The sequence below is a fragment of the Ovis aries genome, chromosome 2 (assembly GCF_016772045.2).
Source record: "Ovis aries strain OAR_USU_Benz2616 breed Rambouillet chromosome 2, ARS-UI_Ramb_v3.0, whole genome shotgun sequence".
NCBI classification, from domain to species: Eukaryota; Metazoa; Chordata; class Mammalia; order Artiodactyla; family Bovidae; genus Ovis; species Ovis aries.
The window spans coordinates 207,748,952-207,775,725 of record NC_056055.1 but is presented as its reverse complement, the minus strand read 5'-3'; the positions used below and the strand labels follow the sequence as shown (position 1 = coordinate 207,775,725).

General features: G+C 43.4%; 1 protein-coding gene across 4 annotated transcripts in view; it reads right to left on the bottom strand.

Annotated features, from left to right (window-relative positions):
* PARD3B (par-3 family cell polarity regulator beta) overlaps positions 1 to 26,774 on the bottom strand; it is a 1,199,064-nt gene that overhangs the window by 14,735 nt on the left and 1,157,555 nt on the right. For 3 of the 4 annotated variants that reach the window (XM_060410276.1, XM_004004847.6, XM_042244067.2), the window contains one exon: positions 18,131 to 22,951. The exons of the other annotated variant lie outside the window; for it this stretch is intronic. In XM_060410276.1, coding sequence (XP_060266259.1) covers positions 22,594 to 22,951 — 358 coding nt within the window. In that variant the 3' untranslated portion in view covers positions 18,131 to 22,593. Of the gene's footprint in view, positions 1 to 18,130; positions 22,952 to 26,774 lie in introns of those variants that run through there. 4 annotated transcript variants of the gene reach the window in all.

Here is a 26,774-nt window from a genome sequence, read left to right as displayed (position 1 = left end):
ATCTCTAAGATGAGACTAATCACACCTGCCCTTAACACACTGATGGAGATATTTCCAGAGTTGTATTAGGATAAAATCTGCAAATCTCTTTGGATTACTGAGAGAGAGAGAGATTAAAAAAAAAAAATCGAGACACTTGTTATTTCCTTAGTACTTATCACAGAATTCCCAGCTGTTGTTCTGTAAAACCATTTGGAAAAAAAAAAAAAAAAATTAAGCACTTAAAAGGCATAGGAGACATTTCTCATCTCTTCTGTTAGACATTGGCAAGGTGGAGGAGGGGTGTTTATTTACAAGTCATAGAATTTAATTCTACTTTAGATCCAATTTCTGTAACATGAATCTGGCAAAGAGTTGTATCGGGCAGGTCCATCCAGAGAAACAGAGCCAGTACAAGATGATAGGTAGGAAGGGAGATAGACAGACAAAAGGACAGATTTTATTTATATGGATTGACTTGGATGTCTGGACTATATATGTAGGTATATTGATGTGTAACATATGTGTGTAGATATAGAGAGATAGATTTAGTACAAGGTATTAGCGTAGCTTCCCTTGTGACTCAGATGGTAAAGAGTCTGCCTGCAATGCAGGAGACCTAGGTTCAACTCCTGGGTTGGGGAGATCTCCTGGAGAAGGAAATGGCAACCCATGACAGTATTCTTGCCTGAAGAATTTCATGGATGGAGGAGCCTGGCAGGTGACAGTCCATGAGGTTGCAAAGAGTTGGACACGACTGAAGCGACTTAGCATGCATGCATGCACTGGAGAAGGAAATGGAAACCCACTCCAGGATTCTTGCCTGGAGACTCTCAGGGACAGAGGAGCCTGGTGGGTTGCCGTCTATGGGGTCACACAGAATTGGACACGACTGAAGTGACTTAGCAGCAACTGATTAATCCAGGCCCACCAGGACACTCTCCCTAATTAAGGTCAACTGATTAGGGACTTTAGTAATATTTATAAAATCACTATACAGCAGCCCCTAGATTAGCATTTGATTAAGCTAACTGGGACTGTAGCTGAACCAAGTTGATGCATTAAAAAGTTATTATAATATCATAGTTTACTTCTTGTCAACTTGGCATGGATACATGACTCCTTAAATCACACACAATCTACAAATTAAAACATCAGCAAAGCCACACTTCCATCTAACATGAAACAACTATCCAGTTTACAGCTGAAGGCAGTTGTGAAGTTTGTACACCTCTATTCACCTTTCACATTTTTACTGTTATTCTTTTATAATTTGTTAACCTGCACTTTCTTCAAATCTCTACCACTAGTCTTTCCAAGACCAATATTCCTCTTGATTTATTTCCATAGCTTTTGTGGTAGAAAATCAACTTATTGATAAGACAGCACTAACTCTTTGATGGCTCCCCTTGAAATATTTTCCGTTATGAATAGCTCTATGCAGAATGCTTATAATTCCAGGCTCAGCGCTTAGCATTGTTTATATAGCATTTCACTTAATCCTTACAACAACACTATGATATAGGTGATATAGGTATTATTATCTTTGTTCTCTTGAAGAGAGAACTGAGTCTGCGAGTAGTTAGCTAAATATGTAGCCAATATCATAGAGTTAGTAAATGGCAAAGTTAGGGTTTATGCCTAGTGCATTTTAATTCCAAAGCTCTTTAACATAACAAAGATATTTTGACGGTCCCTGTAAGGACAGTGTTTCTTCATGGGTGGTCTGTAGACCATCTATGTCAGAATTACCTTCTGTACGTGTTAAAAACACAGATACCTTGGTCTAGCTTCAAACCTCATGAAACTACATTTTTGGAAACAGGCCTTGGGTCCATCGGTTTTAACAGGTTTCCCAGTTATCTTTATGTATTCCATAGTTGTCCTATACTCTGAAGTAGAGAATAAAGAAATGAATCCTCAAATATGGACCATCTTGGCTATTTTTAGATTCCAATTACTCATGTTGTTGAAAAGAAACATCATCAGACTGAGAACAGCCTCCAAAATGCTGGCAAAATTGGAGACTTCAGATTGCTTGGAGAATAGGTTATGTTAACCAGGGATGTTTGTTCTTAATGCAACAGAATTTTCCCATTTTCTCTAGAGATTTGAGAAATCAATGGGGACCCTACCAACGGCACACATCACATACTCAGAGGACCAATCTCATCACATATATCAGACACAACCACAAAGGGCCGCTATTATTATCCCCGGTGTGATAGAGACGAGACAGCATTGGCTAGGCCGATAGCTCAGATCACAGTGAAATTTTTGGTAACAAATATATACACCAGAGATTTATAAGACCTTTTCATTACCCTGGTTTTGCAGATAAAGGCAAAAGTGGGGGTGGGAAGGAGGCAAAAGGGGGTGGGAAGGAGGCAAGAGGGGCCGTGAAAAGCATGTGATTAAAAAAGAAAAGGAGGGAGGGAAGGTTATTCTCATTCCCAAGCCAGATCAACCATTATTCCAAAGTGATCTCTAATCAAAATCCAGCATATGGTTTTTATTAATTTGGGGGCAATTCCCCTACCATCTAATGCAATAAAAAAGGATGTTGATATCGTAAAAGATTATAGCATCCCTTATCAAGCTAGCAAACAAGACGTGTAAAATCCAAGATAATGAAATAAGTTGAATTGGTTCACCCTTCTCTCCCTGGTTTTATTATTATTACTATTTTATTGCTGAAAGTTCTGAGGGGAAGAGATTCAGAGCTGGGTTATGAATAGATTAGGTCAGGTTTATTTCCAGCATGAAGCTGATACCACGGGCCCACACTTCTCCTCAACAGTCTCAGTGGGGAGAAAGCAAAGTACTATCTTTAAGCTCTAATTTGCAGAAATGATTCACCTATATTTAACTTTCTGTTTTGAAGCTAGAAAACATAAACTCAAGGCTTTTTTGTTGTTGTCGTTGTCAGTTGCTTTGGTCAGCTCTGCTCCCCTTCAGTGTAGTATATGCTCATGCTACTTTCTCCAGAACGAAACCTCAGGTGGATGGAGGCCAACACATCTTCTTGATTCAGGTCAGTTCAGTCACGTCCGGCTCCTTGCGACCCCATAGACTACTGCATGCGAGGCTTCCCTGTCCATCACCAACTCCTGGAGCTTGCTCAAACTCATGTTCACTGAGTTGGTGATGCCATCCAACCATCTCATCCTCTGTCGTCCCCTTCTCCTCCTGCCTTCAATCTTTCCCAGCATCTGGGTCTTTTCGAATCTTCTTGATTGCCCCACCATGAACATTAGGTTCCTCCTCAGGGGTAGGCTGGCTATCAAGGTTCTTAGTTCTGCCACTAGATTTCCGCCACAAAGCCTCAAACCCTGTCATTCAGATATAGCCTGGGAAAGAGCGAGGGTTGATAGCACAGGTTGAGATGCCGCATGGATTCTGGGAACTTCTAATCCATGTTGAGAGAGGCCAGGAGGGAGGGGCCCTGGGAAGGAAGCTGGCTGGCTGCTGGGCTAGGTGTGCTTACATAGGTATCTTATTCATCTTCTTAAACTTCCCATGAAGCAGGAATTATTACCATCTTCTCATTAATGAAGAGTCTGTGTCTCAGAGAGTTTTGATAATCTACTCAAGGTCATACGATGAGTTGGTGGTGGAGCAGAGATTCCAGCCCAAGCCCAACTGACTGAGAAATGCAACCTTTTCTGACCCACTGGTGCCTGCTGGGTGAGTCCCTCCAGTCCATGGAAAAGCAGATGGGAGAACAGGAAAGAGTCTTTCTGCTCCATTTCTGTGTCCACAGTTTTTGGTGCAGCCAGGTTTGGGGAACAGAGAAGGAGCTTGATGTCACCTGCCTCTCTTGGGATAGCTTGAAATTGGCTTTTCCATGAAGAGAGCCAGGGAGCTTAGGGCTTGCCAAGCTGAATGATGCATTTTTGTGAGCCAGCTCTATGTTTTGGAGAAAAATTTTGACCCATAGAATTTTTTTTCTTGCCAAACTGCACTCTGCAGATTTGATAATCACTTTGCTGATTGTCACAGCACAAGCCACATTTTGTGGATGAGAAGGGTCTTAGCTCAGACTGTGATAACAAAATACCATAGACTGGGTGGCTTAAAGGAAAGACATTTATGTCTCACTGTTCTGGAGGCTGGGAAGTCCAGGATCAAGGTACTGGCATATTAGAATCCTGGCAAAGCCCTTCTTCCTAGCTTGGAGATGGCTGCCTTTTCACATGGCAAAGAGACACAGAGACAGGAAGTGAGAGCACTTTCCTGTCTTCTTATAAGGACACTGATTGCCTTGTGAGGGTCCTACCCTCATGTCTTCTGTGCTAGGTTGCTTCAGTTGTGTCCAACTCTTTGTGACGCTATGGACTGTAGCCTACCAGGCTCCTCTGTTCATGGGGTTCTCCCAGCAAGAATATTGGAGTGGGTTGCCGTGCCCTCCTCCAGGGGATCTTCCCGACCCAGGGATGGGATTCACATCTCCTGCATTGGCCGGCAGGTTCTTGACGACTAGCACCACCTGGTAAGTCCCTTCATGACCTCAGTGAAACCTAATTACCTCCCAAGGCCTTACCTCCAAGTGCCATCACACTGGCCAGCAGGGCTTCGGCATTTGATTTTGGTGGGGGAAACACAAACATTCCGCTACAGACTGAATCACCGTAACAACGAGATGAGTTCTGGTCACGTCCTATTCTCCTCCTGATCCAACCTTGAGAAGGATGGCAGGGAGGCATCTGACTGCAAAGGTCTGAAGATCAAGCAGGCAGGGGCAGAGCCTCCCCTCTGCTTCTGCTCTTGAACTGATTTGAACCCCAAGAGAGGCCTTGCAGTGGCTCTTCAATGTGCTCTGAGAGAAGCTCATAGGAATTTTTTCAGCTTGAATGGACTGATGTTTCAGACCTTAGTAACTGGACATATGAAAAAAACAAAAACAAAAACCCTCTTCCTGTCATCCTTAAGTAATTTTTCCAACCCTGATGCCTGGACTAGGAGAATTTCCTTGTAACCTCAGCACCCTGTTTCTAAAAGTTGGGAAGCTTCTCTGGACAGTTCATGGAATGCCCTATGTGGTGTATGGTGCACGGAAGAAATTTGACACTGAGGGAGTATTCCTGAGATTAAAATGCAAGAGAACTGTTTAGAGCGAAGCAGATACCACAGATAGAGTTTGGCAGGCAAGACGTTTCTCACTAATAGGGCTAACGATTTAGAGGAGAATGTCATAAATTTAATATGTTTACTTTTCATCTGATGAATTTTAATGGCAGCTTTCACCATTACCTCCAGGAATCCATAAGACACAGAAAAACCAGCCTGGCAACGTATTTGATAGTCACTAAAACAAAGTCTGTGGCATTATCTCAGCTCCATTTCTAAACCACATTATTTTCTCACAAAACATTTTAAATAGAGCCCAAGAAAGAGTCCTCATATTGCTTGTACTCACTGTAACTTGAATACAGTAGTTCTTTGAGAAGTCTCATTTTCTTGCCTATCTTATTTTGTTATTCAAATGATGAAGCATGTTTTGCGAGGAGTTACACCTTCTCAGAGGCAGCTTGTTCCGGAAAATTGGTGCAGCATTTCCATTCCTCACCTCTTTACATAACTGGTTTCTGTCAGCAAATGTGACTGTGTTTGGCACAGTAGCCCTGGAATCTGGACCCCTGCAGGCCGCGGGCACTGCTGCGTCTCTGCAGCTCTGACTCGGATGACACGCCTTGCTCAGGAAGAGGGTTAAAATGGACAGATGCTTCTCAAGATCTCAAATATTTTGGTCAGCGGGTCTTTATTCAAAATATAGACCCTTGCCATGGGAATGCCAACTCTGTTCTCAACTTAAGCTTCAGGTGTAAACCTCCCTGGCTTCCTATCGAGGCGTGCTCCTTGTTAACTGAGACAGAGTGACATGGCCACACAAGGCCGACGTTGACCAGCTCACCTGACTGCAGAGGCTCAGCTGAGAGAAGAAAACCCCAGAATGTTCCTTTTTGTTCTCTTTTTAAATGGAGCTTTTGACATTACAAGGTGGCATCTTATTAATACACTCATTATCTCATACCAGAATCGCTGGATGGCCACAGTGTCTCCTGTTAAATATCTTGTACAGACATTGCCCTGGTTATCCCTGGCCCACCCAGCTCTGGCCTTATTCCCTTGTGGTCCCACAAGGCCCCTCTCACTAGCAGAGCTGTGGCACCACACAACTGTAGGAGGCTCTGTTTACACTTTTTTCTGTACGAATGCCACCCTAGGGCTATGCGAGTGGTGCCCCTGAAGTTGTGTATCAGGGGAGCCTTGCCTGGTACATTCAAACAGGGTCTCCCACCACCAGGTCAGAAGATTTCATACAAAGATCATCATGATTAATTCCATGCTTTGGGGGGATTCTCACTAACCTGGTGTGCAGCTCTTCAGCTTGTTCTCAAAATCCCCTAGGCTAACACTCTGGTTGTTGCCTGAAATTTTTTGTGTTAGTTTTCCATTGCTGCTATCACAAATTATCACAAACATAATGGCTTAATGCAAGTTTATTATCTTACAGTCCTGAAGGTTAGCAGTCCAGGCCAAAGTCTTCCCAGGCCAAAGTCTAGGTGCTGGCAGGGCTGTGTCCCTTTCCATCAGCTCTATGGAAGAATCCGTTTATTGGCTCACTCAGGTGTTGGCAGACTTCAGCTCCCTGTGTTGTATGACTGACATCTTGGTTTCCTCACTGCTTGTCTGTCCTAGCGGCCTCTTTCTGTGTAGACTCACACCTCAGAGCAGCAACATCTGAATCTCTCTTTTGCTCGAGTCGGGAAAGGTTCTCTGATTCTAGGGTTCATGTGATAGATTGCATGGGACCCATATTAATTTTAGGGCTTCCCTTGTGGCTTAGCTGGTAAAGAATTCGCCTGCAGTGCAGGAGACCTGGGTTTGATCCCTCGGTTGGGAAGATCCCCTGGAGAAGGGAAAGGTTACCCATTCCAGTATTCTGGCCTGGAGAATTCCATGAACTATATAGTCCATGGTTTTGCAAAGGAGCTGTACACGACTGAGTGACTTTCACATTAATCTCAAAATAATTTTTCCAACTCAAGGTCCTTAATCACATTTGCAAATTCGCTTTTGCAAATAATATGAAGTAGTCACAATTTCCTGGGATGAGGATGAGGGCAGCTTTGGAAGACCATTCTTCTGCCTACAACATTATTGACTTAATTATTTTGCCTCTTTGAATGGTTAAACATTAAAACCAATTATTTATTGAGAAGCTTTGAGAATTGTGTTTTAGACAATATTAACTGTTATTTCTCCAACTGCAGACATATTTTCTCATTTAAGTCTTTAGTGAGCCTATGAGCTAATATCAGTGTCAGCCAAGAATGCAATCAGCTGCAAGTAATATAATCCCCAACAAATGCTGGTTTATTACTTGAAAATGAAAAGGGTATATCTAAGAGCTCAGTGATGTCATCAGGACTCCTAGATTCTTTCTGCCTATTGAGTGAGAACGCAACAACAGTTTACAGCACAGACCCTGTAGCACATTGGGTGGGTTTTTACAAATTTCATTCTCTGCAAATAGGGATAATAATATACTCCGCCAATGGGGCTGATGGAGTAAATGAATTACTACATTAAATGTGCCCAGAACTATGCCTGGTGTGTGTTCAATGCTCAATAATTGTTGGCTATTTTAAATACAATTTCTGCACTGTCATGCTTAGCATGCTGGGTTTTGACAAAATATCTTCAGTTTATCACCTCATGGTTACAAGATGATTGTTGGGCTTCTAGTCATCATATCCAGGTCCCAGGCAGAAAGAGAAGGGACAAATGAGGGAGACGGAGGCAGGTTTGCTGTTTGTATATGGAAATTAATCACTCAGATACTTATGCTAATTTTTCATTGTCTAGAACCATGATTTATGACCTCATCTATGTTGAAGGAGAGTGTAGGAAAGTAAGTTTTTTTTTTTTTTAATACAATATGGAATCTGGATGGGCAGATTGTACCCATCTCTGGCTGACTTATCCCCAGGCCCTGGAAAATGGTGCCCTTTTCAGGAATGGTGGGTGGGAGAAGCATAGGAAGGCACTGGCAGGGTCTTTGCAGTCTGTCATTGGTACTTCAGTGTGCACTAGTTTTAGCTACATACTGGGAAAAGATTTTGATGGGGGGTTGGTGGGAAGTGTAGAGATAGTGGGAAAGAGACCCTCCATACATAGGATAGTCTTGGGTTGAACTGTGAATCTCCAAAAAGTATGGTCGAGTCTTGAATTCCGGTACTGTGAACAGGATCTTATTTGGGAATAGAGCCTTTGCAGATATAGTGAAATTAAATGGGGCCGTATTGGGTTACCCTAATCCAATGCTTGGCATCCTTGTAAGAGTGAAATTTGGGCACAGAGATACTCAGGTAGGATGCCATGTAATGATGGAGGCAGGGATTGAGGCCTGCTTTAATGCTGATGTAATCCTAAGGCTTGGGGAAAAGGAAAGCTTTTCCTAGGTTCAGACTGCTTTGTCTCTGGCACTAGAGATGAATCATCCAAATGGCCTTGCAGTCACCACTGCTGGAGGTGACAGAAAGGAAAGGACGCATGGGGAGGTGTTGGAACCCCGGCCAGGAGCAAGGAGGAGTGAAGGCTGGGCAAGGGCCCTGTTGAGGGAAATCAACCTGGAGAGCACAATCTCTATCTCAGAACATTCTTACCTCATTTCATTCCTCTGTAACTCATCCTGGTGTCCTAGGATTCAGCCAAACAGCCTGCATCCTACAGAAGTTGCCCTACCTTCTGGAAGTCTCAGAGGCCCCTGTGGCATCACTCCACTGGCTTAACTTGGCCCAGGGTTTCTGAACATCCCCTACCTCTTTTTTGGAACCATGATGTGATTGTTATTGTATATATCTGTAGTATTATTTACTTAATATTTAAGTCATTTTGCTTTTAATGAAAACTTATTGCATTCCCATAGGTGGAAAAAAGCCAGGATCATTTTTTAGTAAATAGAAGAGAATTACAATAAACTTATAAAATTCATGCTAGAACCTTAGTGGGCTCTCTGTTAATAAAAGAGCTTAACAAATTGTGAAGGCGTGTTGAAATCGTACAAGCACCTGACACAGTCTTCTTGTAGGAAGCAGAGAACTGGAAGGGAAATACTTTCTCTTGTTTTAATTTTAAAAAAAAATTAAAAAATTTTAAAATTGAAGGATAATTGCTTTATAGAATTTTGTTTTCTGCCAAATATCAACATGAATCAGCCATATACATCTCCCTTCCCTCTTGAAACTTCCTCCCATCTCCCTCCCCATCCCACCCCTCTAGGTTGATACAGAGTCCCTGTTTGAGTTCCCTGAGTCATGCAGCCAATTCCCATTGGCTATCCATTTTACATATACATCTCACAGTCTCCTTCCTCCCCACACCCCATGTCCATAACTCTGTTCTCTGTCTGTTTCTCCATTGCTGCCTTGCAAATAAATTCATCAGTATCATCTTTCTTATAGTGGCAGTGTGTTATGTGAGTCCTAATTAGAATCAGATTCTTGTAACTGTTCCGTGGCTAAGTCATGTCCAGCTCTTTGCAACCCCATGGACTGCAGCATGCCAGGCTTCCCTGTCCATTGATATCTCCTGGAATTTGCTCAAATTCATGTCCATTGAGTTGATGATCCCATACAATCATCTCATCCTCTGCCGTCCCCTTCTACTTTTGCCTTCAATCTTTTCCAATATCAGGGTGTTTTCCATTGAGTTGGTTCTTCGCATCAAGGGGCCAAAGTATTGGAGCTTCAGCCTCAGCACAAGTGCTTCCAATGGATATTTAGGGTTGATTTACTGAAGGTTTGACTGGTTTGATCTTCTTGCAGTCCAAGGGACTCTCAAGAGTCTTCTCCAGCACCACAGTTCGAAAGCATCAATACTTCAGCACTCAGCTTTCTTTATGGTCCAACTTTCATACCCATACATGACTACTGGAAAAACCATAGCTTTGATGGTACAGACATGTTTCAGCAAAGTGATGTCTCTGCTTTTTAATATGCTATCTAGGTTTGTCATACATTTCCTTCCAAGGAGCAAGAGTCTATTAATCTCAGAGTTGGAGTCACTATCCACAGTGATCAAATAATTTTTGATTATTTGCAAAAGTCAGGGCTAATAATGGTAAATAGCACTGAGCGTCTGTTGGCTAATACATTGTCACATACTCTCTACATCATCTTATGAGGTCAGGATGATCATCACCACTTTAGAGACAGGTAGCTGAAGACAAGAGATGGTCAATAATTATCTGGGTCTCCCAGCCTGTCAATACAAGAGCCACACTGTAACCCATCCACTGTGCCTGACTCTCAGATGGCCCATCCCCCCACTGAGAAGTAGGGGAGGGTGGAGAGGACATTTGCCAGGTAGTACACCTCAACCTTGGTCCAGGATGACTCTGTTCATCAACCCCACTCCAGTGAGTTGGCTGGGGCAGGGTGATGGTGTAGGATCCAAGTGGCAGAGAGCAGTAACGCCTTAGTGAAAACCCTGGAGGGAGTTGGGAACACCTCTAAGGAAGGGGGGGGATGTCCTGATGCCAGGTCCTTGGGAAGGAGACCTCAGGCTTCTCAGTAGAGCATGGCTTGCACTTGTAGCCAGGGATACTCCGGTTTCTCCACCCCAGCCTTTCATGGCACAGGCCTGGTTTGTATCTTGGGGAAGGTGACTGATATTACGGTAGAGGCAAAGTTCTGTGTTCTGAGACAAAGCCACGTTTCGTACAACTGACACCTATAAGACAGTTGATTTACCTGCAGGTAGTCATATGCCAGTTGCTCCACTGTGTTCTCTGCTGGGGGCCTGCATCCTGTCGCTTGATTTTGCAGAACACAGCCCAGAGAACAGGAGCCTTTGAAAGTGGGTCCCAAAGCAGTGTGGCTGCACCTCTCTGAGGCTTCCCCTTTAAAGCCTGGATAGGAAAAAAAATCACCATGAAGAGGCATAGCCCCAGGCCAAACACTGTCACACTGAGAAGGTCAAGAGAGGGTCAGGAAAGAAACGGATATTGAAAGGCCACCTGGAGAGCAGGGCTCTGACTGGGTCTCCATCACCCCCTCCCTGCCGGCCATCTCACACCTGGGGGGTCGGGAGGCAGATGCTGGGAGGGTACAAGGCAAAGGCCTCTTTCCCCATCGTCCCAAATGCTGTTTATCAAAGGGATTTGGACTCCTAGGTGGTGGAGGCATTCAAAGCTTGAAACTAGGAAGGTATAACGTGACTAAAAAGCTGCTTTAATAAAGCACAGGGCTGGGTTTGAGCTGCTCTCTCCATAAATCAAAGGGTGACACCACCGTCTCTCTGCAGATCAGCAAGACAGCGCATTGTGGGGCTGGGACGGCTCTTAAATCTAATCAACGGCTCTTTGAGCAAAAATATAGCCGTGACTGGAGGACAGAGGTGGCTGCACGCTGGAAAATATCCCTAGGAGCACGTACATTTCCCAGGTGATAAGAATGCTGAATGCTTCTGAGCCGAGAAACCTTGGAAAACAATTAGCCAGAGAAGCAAGATAACCTGTTGAAATTATGGCCCTGCACTTTACTGCTCTCAATAAATTTCCTGGCAGCCTCTCTCCAACTCGGGGTCCTGGACTGCTTATACCTTTAATAGTTGGGGGAATTAAGTCATCAAAGTTTCATCTACCTGTCTGACTTCAGCCCAAAGTACAACTTATTTGCCTGGATACCTTTCAAAACTGCTGTCTACATAGATTATAATTTAATATATAGTGGAACTAACACAAGACTGCCTGTTTCTTGAGTCTGAAATGTCAAAATCTGCATTTACACGTTCTGAATTTTCTTCCACATTGCACATGCTTTAAATAGTAATCACAATGTAAGCTATGAAGAATTAAAAGAAATTGCACAGAGATTTACCTTTAATCCCTACTATTCATGGGTGTAACAAGGAACCCTGTGGACTCAGAGCTGGATTTTAGATCAGAGCTGCCTCTTTATTAGCGATAGCTGGTTCTAATGCTTTTAGAGCCTCAGTTTTCTTACCTCTAAAATGGGGATAATGCCCATTTTAATAGATATGGAGAGAAAAATAAAAGGGAAGCTAGCATGGTTCTTATGTTAGTTCATAACTCAACAGATATCAGCCCTCCTCTTTCTAGTAAGGGCTGATGATTTGATGAATTTTCCAGTTCAACTCACATAATGCTTTCAATGGGGCCAGTTTTTGTGTTTTTTTTTAAAGAGTTTTTTGAAATGAACCATTTTTAAAGTCTTTAATTTGTACTGTATTGCTTCTGTTTTATGTTTTGTTTTTGTTGTCAAAAGCTTACCTGCTGGCTCAGATGGCAAAGAATTTTCCTGTAATGTGGGAGACCCAGGTTTGATCCCTGGGTTGGGAAGATCTCCTGGAGAAGGAAATGGTAATCCAGTCCAGTATTCTTGAGTGGAGAATTCCATGGACAGAGGAACCTGGCCGGCTAAGGTGTCTGGGATTGCAAAGAGTCATACACATTTGAATGACTAACACTTTTAATTTCACTTTCTTTGTAGCTGAAAGGCATGTGGGATCTTATCTCCTTGACCAGATATCAAACCCTGCATTGGAAGGTGAGTCTTAAATACTGGACTGCCAGGGACATCTCTGGGCCAGTTTCGTTTACCCATTTGTGTGAGCGATTCTTTCGCGTGCCCAAATCCCTAGAGCCCTTAAGTAATTATTCTAGTTGGGTCTGAAATTCCAAGGGCAAGTTACTTAATTCATTTAAGGCTCTCTTTTCTCATAAAATTTGAGGATTAAATGGGATAAGATATGAAAAACATTCAGGCTAGTATCTAGCAATTGCTAAGAACTGAATCATATTGGCTATTATAATGATTAACCTACAGCCCTTCTTAATCCCCATCACACAACTTGTCCTCACCCTCTCCCTCAAATCATACGTAGTGAGAAGTTTCTTATCTCTGTACAGACACTTGTGTTCTGTTCTTCACCTAGAACGCCAACATCCTTCTTTGCTTGGCCTGTTTATATTCTTGTCCTTGAAGGCTGTATTTCAGACATCACATCATCCATAAGACCTACTGATCCTGTCTACACCCAAAGTCAGAAGTCCAGCTTCTCTGGCAGAGCACATTTCTCTCAAGAACTCACTACATTCAGCTTTGAGTTTTGGTTCTTTGTATACTTGTTTTTCTTTCCTCCTCAGGTCCTTGAGAACAAAATCCAAGGCTCCTCCATGTCTGTGGGCCTCTGCTGCATTTTACATGAATATCTTTTGGGCCACAATGAATCTCTCTTTATTTTTGAATGTCATTGGAGTGACTAAGCAGAAGAACCACAAGGTCAAGGGCTGTTACCAGGTAAACCATATTTAGGGTACTGCACATACATCACTGGGCTTCCCAGGTGGTGCTGGTGGTAAAGACCCAGCCTGCCAATGCAGATGTTAAGAGAAGTGACTTTGATCCCTGGGTTGGGAAGATCCCCTGGAGGAGGAAATGGCAAGCCACTCCAGTATTCTTGCCTGGAGAATCCCATGGATGGATGAGCCTGGTGCACTGTGGTCCATGGGGTTGCAAAGAGTTGGACACAACTGAGCACGCAGGCATGCACATTCATTATTAGGCAGCAAACTTAGGTATTTGGCATTGTTTGAGGAGGGTAACCACCAGCCAAATAAATCTTCAGGTCAAAAGGATGATAGTTGAATGTTAAGTGTGTTCACAGCTGTGAAGCATCTCCCCTCCTCTTCCAAAGGACATGGGTTTCTTAACCATGGCCGAGGACCTCTGAGAGTCCAGTGATTTGGAAGGTATAGAGATGAAGCACATTAGCCAAAACATGCTAAGGAAGAAGCTTCTGATGTAAGCTGGTGACGTACGAACTCACATAGCAGAGAGCTCACTCAGGACTAGCATAGTGTGTCAGGAACACAGTAGGGTCTCAGAAAGCACTTCATGAATAAAGGACGTTGTACTTTTTCTCCCTCTGAGCTGGAGTACCTGGGTGACTCTTTCATGCCTCAGTTTCTTTAGCTATAAAATAAGAATGAGTCTGATGCTCTCTGACTATATAAGAAGCAAAAATCACCATTATCAGGAACCGGTCAGCCAATGAAGTGAACAACAATTAGTATAAACATGGCCACCAAAAAAGAAATCTCAGTTGTCAAGACACTTACAGAAGTAATCTCTAGTTTCTTTGGATATGCCTAAGTAGCGTTCATTAGATCTCTTATTTAGTACTATTGTATGCAAGACTCCTTACAGAAAGTCAGGGAACCATCCAACTCACCACCTATGGTTGCTGAAAGGAATAAGTAACGCACGTGATTGCAAAGCGCTTGCCTAAAATCCAAGGAATTATGCAATAATAATAGTAGTCATCTGTCCCCCCAAAAAAGTATTTCCATCTTGGTAGGTTGCAAGTAGCACATTTTCTCTCTACTCAAGTTTCTCTTTACTCTCTAAAGAATGCATTGCCCATTGCATTTATAATTTCCTAGCCTGCTTCATGCTTTAAGTTGGAATCTGGCCTGCTCACGTGAGCTAACACCTTTCACCTCGAGAATAATACCAGGTGATCTTTAACAACAGGGCTTGGAGATATACGGTTTGGACTGTGAGCTGGAACGTCAGCACTGTAGCAATTCAGGGAAAGAATCCTCACACCTCATTTCTTCATTCAAATGAATTCAACAAATATTTCTTAAGCGCATAGTCAGAGCCAGGCGATGTGTTACAAATATGATACTCCGTAGAAGGCCACACAGACATGGAAACCAATCATTGTAATAGAGGTAATAAAAGTTTTATTGACGATCTGCAGAAAGGATCTCAGTAATACTGGATGGAATTGCCAGCTCTGTCTTGGGAGGAGGCTGCAGCAGGTAACTTGGTTGGTGTAGTTGCTGATAACTGAGCCCCTCCGAGTTAAACAGAAAGGAACTTAATGTGGGGAGTTAGATTCCCAGGTGGCTCAGCAGTAAAGATTCTGCCTGTAATACAGGAGCTGCAGGAGATGCCAGTCGATCCCTGGGTCAGGAAGATCTTCCTGGAGAAGGAAATGGCAACCCACTCCAGTTTTCTTGCTTGGAGAATCCCACGGACTGAGGAGCCTGTTGGGCCATAGGCCATGGGGCCACAGAGAGTCTGGCATGACTGGTGACTAAGCACAGCACACACAGCACAGATGTTTGCCAATGTGTTGGAAGGAAGGGCTACAGAACGCTTCAGGCAGGGCTTCCAGGGATAAATCTCAGAATGTTACAGAGCTGGCCCACTGAAGGAGTGGCTACCTAGAAAGTCAGGGCCTTGAAAAGCCTTACCCCATCTGTGGGCAACAGAGTTAAGCTGCCTCAGCTGTGATGCTTGCTAAAACAGTGGATGTCCCTCACATGGCCTCTTGACCCCCAGGAAGGTAGAGACCAGACACCCTTCCAGTAAAACCAAATGCCTCTGATACTATGCTTGCCCACAGACGCACTCCTGGGCCTCAGTCCCATCTTCCAGAGTGTTCAGTGGAGGCTGGGCCATATGTGGTGCCCAAGCTGAGAGGAAATCTGGAAAAGGTGGTCTCTAGGTTTCAAGCCTCTGACCTGCAGTAGGTCTTGCTCCAGGAGGGCGAGGTGTATATGAGGAGCCAGCCTTCAGTGTCTGCCTTCAGGTCTTCATGGAGAAAGAGTCAGTTGGTCTGGGATCTGAAGGAGGACCGAGGAGCCACAGGTCAGGGGGCGTTTTAAGCAGCGGAGGATCTGCTTGCTGCATTTATTGCATACTGCTGTGGCGCAAAGCTGTTAAATGCACCCCTAGTTCAAATAAGTGAAAGCAATTTGAAACAACACCAGCACAAGATGTAGCATTAGGAGTAATGAGGCTTGAGAGAGAGGCACAGTGCACTGAGTTTGGAGGGCTTTGGACTTCAGACTTGAAGCCATAAGTATTAGCCGCAGAAAGGCTTTGAGGAGTGAGGGTGTGCGTGTGTGTGTGAGAGAGAGAGAGAATGGAGGCAAGGATTCATTTTCCTTGACTGCTGGGCAACTATGTGTGTTATATATAGCAGTATTCTAGTAAACATATAACCATGTTTTATGTACTGGTGTGCTGGTACTGTTTAACAACTGACTCTCCAGAAGGGGCAGAGTCCTGATTTGTAGGGTATGCTAACTCCTATGTTGCGGATGCTTTGAACACAACCTATTTCAAGCTACCAATGTGACATCACTGAACATGGAGTTGGGAAGAAATGCAGACAGTTAGCTCCTGGGAGCTGGTTCAAGCTGGCTCCATAACTCCTATGTTTTTGCTATAAGTTGTTTCTTAAAACAATCCCATAAGATGTATAGTAGTTTCATTTCACAAATGGTAAAACTAAGGCCTAGAGAAAGAAGCATTTTATGCAAGGTTATGTAGCTAATTAGTGGTGGAATCTAATTTTAGGAGCAGAAGGGGACAACAGAGGATGAGATGGTTGGATGGCATCACCGACTTGATGGACATGAGTTTGAGCGAGCTCTAGGATTTGGTGATGGACAGGGAAGCCTCATGTGCTGCAGTCCATACGTCGCAAAGAGTCAGACACGACTGAGTGACTGAACTGACTGACCGTGTGCAAGGCCAGTGTTCTTTCAACAAGACAATGCTGCCTCCAGACTAGTTTGGTCGGCTCTCTGTTTCATATAAGTTCCTCTGGGAGTGCAGGGCAGAGGTTGATATCGCAGTGTGAGAGAGTGGTAGACAGTGTTTAAGTGAATCAGTCTGTGTTCCAATAAAATTTTATTTACAAAGGTGGTGGGGTCTGTATAGCACAGAGTTGGGTCAGAAGGAAGCTAAATAAGAGGCAGAGATCACATAGGCAGCTGCCGAGGGGAGCAGCTGAGAAGTGATGGTGCTGAATGAAGGCCACAGCAGCATGTTAGGAGGAATGGATGTATTTGACAGAAGTGCAGGGTGGAATTGCCAGCCTTCCATCTCATCAGATGGGGGTGGTTATGGGCAAGGAACAGTTATATATGGTGAGTCAAGGATTATTTCTGGATTTTTTGGTTTTTAACTATGAACATGGTGGTACACTTGGCCAGCACAGAGTCATGAGAAGCAGGTTTCTTTGGAGAAAGCTTGTTTTCAGTTTGGACAAGTTGAGTACAAAGGGCCTTTGGAAAGCCCAAGGAGGGATGTCCAGTAGAAAGTGGAAATGCTTGTACTCAGGAGACAGATCGGAGCTGGAGATTGTGAGCAAATCAGTCTAGGATGGTAGCTGAAAGGCTGTGGATGAACTTGAAGAGAGAGTGCGAAGAGGGCTGGGAACAAGCCAGTAAAGTTGCTTGGGAAACATACAGATGGTCTCAAGGAAAACCAGCTCAGAATCCTGTTTCTTTAGACAGGGTGAGAGTGATCCTGGCATGAGAGAGGGGGTCAACTGTGAATTCTGTGATGTGCTGCCCAAATCCCACTTCAGGAATGAAAGGCCATTGCCCAGCTACTGTGAATATGGCCCAAAGATGACCCCCGACTGTCAATCCTTTTGGGGATTGCCTCACCTGAAGAAAACTGCCTGGTTCTGGGTCTCCCCTCCTTTCAGGGTAGCCCACACCCCCTGACAGAGATGGTGGGATAAATGCCCCTCTCCCATGTCCGCACTTGGGACAACTCTATGAGGCCACTGAAGCTCCAGATTTCCTTGTGGAGTTGGCTGAGCCCAAGCTGGAAGGGCACACAGCTTAGCTTCTCCCTCTCTGCTCCATCCTATCTTTTTCCCCTGCCTTCTGTAGGTACTGAATCCAAGTGCTCTCCCAAATAAACACTCTGCTTGCTCATTCCCATCTCAGCAACTGCTTTGGGGGAGCCCAGCATGTGGTTAACCAGGTGGCTCAGTGGTGAAGAATCCACCTGCAATGCAGGAGACGTGAGTTCTATCCCTGGGTTGGGAAGATCCCCTGGAGAAGGAAATGACAACCCTCTCCAGTTTTCTTGTCTGGAAAATCCCATGGACAGAGCAGCCATGGGGTTGCACAGAGTCGGACACTACTTATCGACTAAACAACAGCACGTGACAGACACTAGTTCCCTGTGTCCTCGGCCCTGTGACGTTGCTATTCTAGGGTGGGCAGGACCAGACCTACCCATTCATTCATCAAATCTTAGCACAAATCAGTGGTGGGTGAAAACCAGGACTCTCTTACTGACTGAATAAAGCTTTATTTTAATGCAAAATAAACAAGAAAAATTTATATATCATATATAACAATATCCAAAATGTTTCTGTGGTACAAATGGGATCATCCAAAAAAGACCGTAAAGAATTCATTCTCCACCCTCAATCGTATGCCAAAATATGATTTCACATAATTTATCTTCAGAACTTATGAACAGACTTGGTATCATATTAGCAAAGGAAAACACTAGAAAAAGTGACTGTATAAACAGCAGGTTTTGTTTGTATGTTCCCAGTAGTAAACAGCACTGCAGTCAGCATAGATGGAACGTAACACTGTCTGAAAGAGCTGAGTCAGGAGACAGTCTCGGTGGTTAGTTCACCCTCCGTCCTGCGCGGTAGTGAAGTCCACCTTTAAAAGTCAGGCTGTGTGAGATTGTATTACTATTTAAGGACACGAGGGAGAAAGAGTTCCCCTTAGAAGCTGAGCTGCATATGAGATTCTAGGCTTATTTTAGATATCTCACTTTCATTCTCTTTTTTATCAGAAAGGTGGCTTTGTAGGGATATCTTACGGAGACTCCTCTTTCTGCTCTCATTGTGGCATCATTTCCACTTAAGTCGGTGTGAACTGGGAGTACAGAGAAACACCATCATGGGCCGTTTCTGACTCCCAACACCCTCCTGCCTAACTGCAGTAAATCTGGACTGAGATATATTTCGCTCATGGACTCAGAAAGCAGCAGGGTGTCTACCCAATTTAGCACCGATTTGAAGGCTGTTCATTGTAAATTTCAGAGTTTAATGCTGATGGGAATTTTATAGACACACATTGCTGTCCACACTGAACTCTCTAGCTCTCTCTGTCCCCCTGAAATGCTAAGATGTTCCTCCAAAGAAAAGGAAGGGTCATACCAACCCTATGCATGGCAACTCTGAAACTTACCAGGCGGATTTCGTTCAGAAAATAGATTTCATTTAAGGAGTTCATAAATCTTCGGAAGGGATAATGAACCACGTTTTAATTTTGTTATTGGTGGCAAAAATCAAGCTACAGTGAAGTCTTGAGTCTCCTTTTATCAGTTCGTGTGCATAGAGTTTCCTCCTCGGGGTGACGGTGCTGCTAATTATAAGATCTTTGCTCTGTACTATACTGTGAAGTCAACACATACAGATCTAAAAACCTAATAAGGAGCTTCACAGTAAATTTCCCCCCGCTTTTTGTTGTTACTCAACCATGATTTGAGAAAATAATCCTGACTCTGAACTTTCCTTTCATCCAGTGATGTGATATTGTGGGGAAGCAAGATTATACCAGCGGTGATACTGACACAGCCCAATGACATGAAGGGTTAGTGAGATGTTGTGTTTCTTCTCTCCCTTATAGAGGACTGAGTTCACCTGCATCTATAAGTATTCTGTGGTCTGCTTTCTTACATCTCTCTACTCCTGCAAAAGGACAGAAAAAGAGCTCCTTAAAATATCTAGTGACTTGAGGTCAACACATCACTTCAAGCTCTGGATGACCCAGTGGTCAGATCAGGAGCCAGGCAGGTGTACATTGACGGGTTTTCAGCTCACCAAGCTCTCAGTGCCGCCTTTTCCTGGGGGGCTATTTGCATTCTGAGCTACAAGGAGACACCTGACTGGGTTTTTCCAAGGCCAAAAATAAATCAGGAACTATTTCCTGCTACTAGGAGCCCACTGATTATAGCCTGGTCTTCTAAATACTCTAAACAACCTGTTCTTCTAAATACTGGGAAAGAGTTCCATAACCTCTGGGTGGTGACAGTTGGGTTGGTTCACAGGCATTTATAAAGCTTACATTCAAGCTGTTCTTAATTGTTACTCGACTTGATGAAGACTGTCATACATACAATGTTGGCTTCTTCTGGGTAAGGTCAAATAGGTTCAAGCAGGAAAAGAAAACTGCTATAATCTTTTCCCATTACTTTTCATAGTACATTCACATCCTTGGCTGCCCCCTCAGAATTAGCGATTGCTTTACTGCCTGTGTATACAACACAAAAGGGCTTCCCTCGTGGCTCAGTGGTAAAGAATCCACCTGCCACTGCAGGAGATGCGAGTTCGATCCCTGGGTCAGGAAGATGCCCTGGAGGAGGAAATGGCAACTTCACTCCAATATTCTTGCCTGGAAAAGTCCATGGACAGAGGAGCCTGGTGGGCTACAGTCCATGGGGTGGCAAAGTGGGACAAGACTGAGCGCGCACACACTCAAAACCATGCTTGGAGCAGCGTTCCTTGAGACTTAGTGCAGGAGATACCATGCTCACAAGCTGCCAACATGGTGAAAATATGGGCATTCTTCCTACTGGGGCTGCTCTGAGTGTCTCATCTTCCATCACTGCCCCTTGGGGGAACTTGGCCTTAATCCAGAAGGAAACCTCTGACTTGGCTCTATCCAGTAGTCTACAGAAATTTGGTTTAACTATGGAACATTCTGAAGAGCTGGCTTTTATTGCTTCAAAACACATCATACTTCTCTCATCTTACCATTGTCTTCTTGAAGGTTTATTTAGCTCGAGGGAAGGCAGCTTGCAGCTTGTTGGTCGGGAAATGCTATGGCTCACCTACACTCCACCTTGAGGTGAGAAGGGCCCAGTGTTCAACCTCAGAACAAATTGCAAAGATTCTAAAGGTGCCTGGCTTAAGAGATATGACAGAGGGCCAAAAACAACTCGACAACCTATTCTCAAGAGGGCCGTAAGTAAACTGTAGTTTAGAAAATGATACCTCTTAAAGTTCAGTAAATAACACTAGTTAAGTCTAAACCCAGCAGTTGCATCATTCTTGGTAACAGAACTATATTTTAAATTAAAAAAAAATACTAAACTAGGCAGGATAGATACTCTATGTATTCAATAACATCAATACTATAATTTATTAAATCCTAGCAGTCAGAGGTATTCTAATCTCAGCCAGAATATGTCTGAACTGAACTCAAGGCATTTTTGGGGGGAGGGAATGAAGAAGGAATGTAAAAGGCTTAGAGGACTGCAAGGGTCACTGAGCAATTTGAGTTGCTGATCCCATGCTTTGCTGTTTCTCAGTCTTCTGTTGTGTTCTCATTTGGGTCAGGGTTTAGAGGCTCTAATCTATGATGAAATAAGTACAATATCTGTGCAAAGCTCTAAAGAAATTGTGATGGATTTTGGAGGCGGGGGGGGGGGGGCGGGGGGGGGGGGGGGGGGGTTAGCTTTTCAAAGCCATAAGACCTTTTCCCAACTGGAGACCTTGGCCTTGGTCTTGCTCTGACTTGTGTTATTGAAATATAGCAGATGTAGAATGATTTAGTTTTATGCTCCTTCTCCCTTCTCTTCTGTTTGTTGTTTTCCTTTTTATTCTCTTCTTCATCAAACTTTCCAGAAAGTGTATTTATTTTCCATTCTCCATACTGGTAATCACACACTTTCATAAACACGCACACATACACACACACTGTTACTGCTTGCTTGTTATAATTCCCAAAGAGCACCGTCAGCCCTTTCCTGACCCTGGGTGCATATGGTGCTGTTTGGCACTGAGTCTAGAATTGGTATCTCCAGAGCACTGCTTCCTGTGTGACCTAACCAGAGGGCCCTCTCTTTCCTGAGTACATCTCAGCTCTCAAGTGGGAGTCTTAAAGGCCCCAGTTACAATAATGACAAGCAGGAGATTTGGGGATGAGTCTGAAGCCAGATATCTCTATACTATCCTGCCTGGGATGTGGGAGAAAGGAAGGTAAGGACCACGGGAATCTTAGCCTTTTAACTTCATTGCCTTGATCCTAGGCATAGATTTCTTCTGGAAGCCCTGACTAGCTTTGTGAATTCTCCCAGGACACTAATACTGCATTCACATCTTTTATATAAAAAGTGAGGAAACGTGAAATGCTTACACCAAGTGAGTGGTACTGAGAACCTGAGAAATTCTACAAATAAATGCAGCCTTCCTCTGGGTACAAAACATTTCAAGGAGCTCACTCTTCATGTTTGTTGTTTTCTCAATGCAAAGACTACTCTCTAAGGATGCCCATATTTGCAGCTACTCTTCACAGACTTAACAACTTAAGGAGGTGGCTGAAGCTTAGCCTCTGAATGGATGATGTCCCAGACAGAGACTGGCCCCTCTCCCCCCATGACGCCAATCCTATGCCTGTCTGTGTTCCAGAGAGTTGGCCATGCTGTAGATCTCCACTGCTATTTGCCTGTTCAATTGCCACTCTCAGTGAACTGAACAATTCTAAACGTATTTCAAATATCAGGCAGTTTTCTTTTTATGGCCCTATCCTACCTCTTCCTTCTGATTTCCCTCCCCAAACTCCTACTCCATTCTTTCTGATTAGTGGTCAAGTGTTGCAGCTTCAGTGAGAAAAATCTAATCTGTACCATAGAGAATTCTCGATAGGAAGAAGGCCTTAAGGTGTAGGAAGAACAAAGGTGATGCTGGATGTCTTCCATCCTGGGCTGGGCTGAGCTTGGCGGTGTTCAGCTACACGGCTGCAGTCATGGGGTTCTTCTGCCTGGGATCCTGGGTTCGGTAGGGGTACTGATCTGGGCTGCTCCCTCGGGGCCCTGGTCTGCCCATTTCTGGGTAGGCTGGTACTCTGTGGTGCTGAGGAGGGGAAGGCGGGACATCTTGTCGGAAAGGTCCTTTGTGCTGGGGGGCTGGTGGGGGTGGGTAGTACTGGGGATACCGGAGATCTGTGACTCTCAGATCTGGGGGGCGAGGATAGCTTCCTTTGGGTGGATGCACAGGATGAGCCCCTGGGTAATAGGGAAGCTCCCTTTCCTTGTAGAGCCCCCGAGATGCCGCTGTCAGGTAGTCTACAGGGTCTGCTGGTCCTCCCCTGTTAAGAGAAGACAAGACACATATCAGTGACCACTAGCTGGCTGCCCAGCTGATGACCACATCCCTCAGCCTCCTGTGTGGTCTGCTGTGGCCACAGACTGGATCTGGCCAATGGGATGTGAATAGCCATGACGCATACCCTTAAATGGAAGAAAGAGACCCTCTTCTCTTCCCTCCTTTCTGTTGGCTGCTAAGAGTGGCCATAATAAAGATCATAAGGAAAAAGCCACATGCTGAGGAAGGCAGAACAAGAAGAAGAAAAGAGCCTGGTTCTTCTACACCATGAAGCCACCATGTCAGTTAGGTGCCTAAGAGAGAAATATTCTTCTATCTTGTTGATATGTTGGCCTTTGTTATAGTAACCAAGCGAGTTCCCTAAACAAGGCTGAGTTTGGCTCTGTTAATACGAGAACTGTTCACCCTCTTCCTTCTCCACCTCCCTGAACCCTGACATGGTGGTAGAAATGCACATGTTATCTGGAGTCATAACCTTCCCAGGGAATGAACTCACTTCTCTCCTCTGTCTGTGGGCTATTCTTTACACAGGCCATAGTCTTGGTCTAACTCTGGTTGGCTTCTGTGGCACATCTGTGTGGATTAGTATGCCCTCTTTCCACAGTTCCTGGAAGAAGTCCCAACCTAGAGTCTGGAATTATCCACCTGTAACTTTGATATGAAGCGATTCTACTGCAAAGTCAGTAAGTACCACCTAGCCGGTAGCAGATTGGGAAAAGTCAAAGCAGCTGTAAGTTGCACTGTGTAATGAGTAGGCACACAGAAAGGTCCAGGGCAAGAATAAACACTAACATAAAGCGACCCTGTCTGGATCTCTCTGCTAAGACAACAAGCATCTTCTGAACCATTTGCCATAACAGAAGCAATACGTCTCTAAACAATGTACAGATGACTGCATCTTATCTAGCCTGGGGTTAAACAGATGAGTTCTGTTTGCAGCTCTTAAAATCCCATAAACCTTCTGTGCACATATTGCCTAACATCATGCCCAAATCCTCCCCACTTTCTACCATTCCTCTTTTTATTATTTCTTTTTCAAGGAAAAGAGCAACAATAACAATTAATGGAAAGCTCTCCGATATCAGAGTACAACCTGGTAGAACACTTGAAAGAAATGACGGGGCTGTAAGAATACGGTGTCTGTGGTTAATCAAGCACTATCAATGAGGGTCACAATCACCCTGTAATCTGCAGAGTTTGATGGGAAAACAGCTCTGTAAATTCCCCAATCAATGATGGTTTGACAAGCTCCAAGCTTGAGTCCATGTGGAAAGCAGCATGTGAACACATTCATAAGGATGAACAATAGAATTTTTCTCTCCTTTTTTATGTCTTAATTTGGCTATGTATAATAATGAAAGTTAGATCCTTGAGCCTGGGTTAATTTAGCTAGTGAGAGTTTTCAGGTAAAAAAATTAAATTGTTTGTGTACAAGTTATTATGGCATCAACTGTTATTATTCAGTGCAGTTTGCTTTGCTCTATTTTAAATTGCCCATGACAAACAGAGCACAAATGTGTAATCTGTCACCCCAGCCCTGGGAAATAAAGGATGGGGATTTCATCTTCTCTTTCCTTTAGAATATTTTTTTTTTAATTTAGAAAACTTCCAGCATTCATTATATCTTTTATTGTACAATATTTTAAGCTCCCCCTCTCTCCCACCATGCTCATTTCTACTTCCTTTTGGTTCATGTTAGAGATTTTCAAAACACTTAAAAAAAAAACAAAACACCAATCCCCCCCACCCCCAACCTGTGTTTTCTTTCAGAATCTACTGATGATATTTCTCTGCATGAAGTGAAACATGTGGTTTTTCTGCACTCATTTTAAGCCCTTGGGATAAATCACCGACATTTGCAACACACAAACATTATCTGCCTTAAAACGAACATACAATCAATGCTCCCTCTGGACCCTCTTAGCATGAATGTTTCCTGTTTAAAATTGAAAGAGAGAAAGGAGGAATTCCAGGCCTTGGACTTTTAGGGTCCTGTTCTCTCCCTGGAGATTTCTCTCTTTTAAAACAGAATATTATAAAAGACAGGCAGGCATTGTGGTTTTTTTTTTTTTTTTTTTTGTGGAGAGACTAGCCAGATCAAGCGGTGACAGAGCAGAAGCCACCGTGATAGCCTCAGCCACCGCACGGGCTGCGTGCACACGGTCAAGCCTCTTCTCCCACGCCTCCCCCTGCCACTTGGTCACCTTGCGTGGCCAGGGGAAGCTGGGGGCAGAATTCAAGATAGTTTTGTGGACTCACATTGCTTCCTTTGAGGGGAGATTTTACGTCTGGGAATTTGCTTACATGTGGCAGAAACCAAGTGAGGTAGCTGTTCTTTGTCAAGAAATGAAATCATGGAAATTGTCTTTTTCTGTACAACTCATCAAAGCAGTTATCCTTTTTAATTTTTCAGAGAGAAGACAAACAATGAGCTGGCCTATAAAAACACTCTTTAAGGTTCAAAGAGTGCTGGAAGAATTTTCCTTTCTTCAGTGGTTGGGGAGTGGGTTGCTGTTGTTTATAAAAACTCTTTGCTCAAAACTGAGGATTGGCTTTTATCAGAACTTCTCAGTGATTGTGAATATTGTGTGTGCATGCACACACATTTAAAAGAACAGTTTTTAGGGAGATAAGATGGCAGAGTAGAAGGACGTGAGCTCACCTGGTCTTATGAAGATACCAAAATCACAACTAACTTGCAGAATAACCATCGATAAAAAAAAATCACTGGAACTGGCCAGAAAAGATATCCTACATCCAAAGAAAAAGAAGAAGATACAACAAGATGGTAGGAGGCATGTAATCATGATAAAATCAAGGCCCATACCTGGTAGGTAGGCAACCCACAAACTGGAAAGTAATTATATTGCAACACCATGACCAAGTGGGCTTTATCCCAGGGATGCAAGGATTCTTCAATATCCGCAAATCAATCAATGTAATTCACCACATTAATAAATTGAAAAATAAAAACCATATGATTATCTCAATAGATGCAGAGAAGGCCTTTGACAAAATTCAACATCCATTTATGATAAAAACTCTCCAGAAAGCAGGAATAGAAGGAACATACCTCAACATAATAAAAGCTATATATGACAAACCCACAGCAAACATTATCCTCAATGGTGAAAAATTGAAAGCATTTCCCCTAAAGTCAGGAACAAGACAAGGGTGTCCACTTTCACCACTACTATTCAACATAGTTCTGGAAGTTTTGGCCACAGCAATCAGAGCAGAAAAAGAAATAAAAGGAATCCAAATTGGAAAAGAAGAAGTAAAACTCTCACTGTTTGCAGATGACATGATCCTCTACATGGAAAACCCTAAAGACTCCACCAGAAAATTACTAGAGCTCATCAATGAATATAGTAAAGTTGCAGGATATAAAATCAACACACAGAAATCCCTTGCATTCCTATACACTAATAATGAGAAAGTAGAAAAAGAAATTAAGGAAACAATTCCATTCACCATTGCAACGAAAAGAATAAAATACTTGGGAATATATCTACCTAAAGAAACTAAAGACCTATATATAGAAAACTATAAAACACTGATGAAAGAAATCAAAGAGGACACTAATAGATGGAGAAATATACCATGTTCATGGATCAGAAGAATCAATATAGTGAAAATGAGTATACTACCCAAAGCAATTTACAAATTCAATGCAATCCCTATCAAGCTACCAGCCATATTTTTCACAGAACTAGAACAAATAATTTCAAGATTTGTATGGAAATACAAAAAACCTCGAATTGCCAAAGCAATCTTGAGAAATAAGAATGGAACTGGAGGAATCA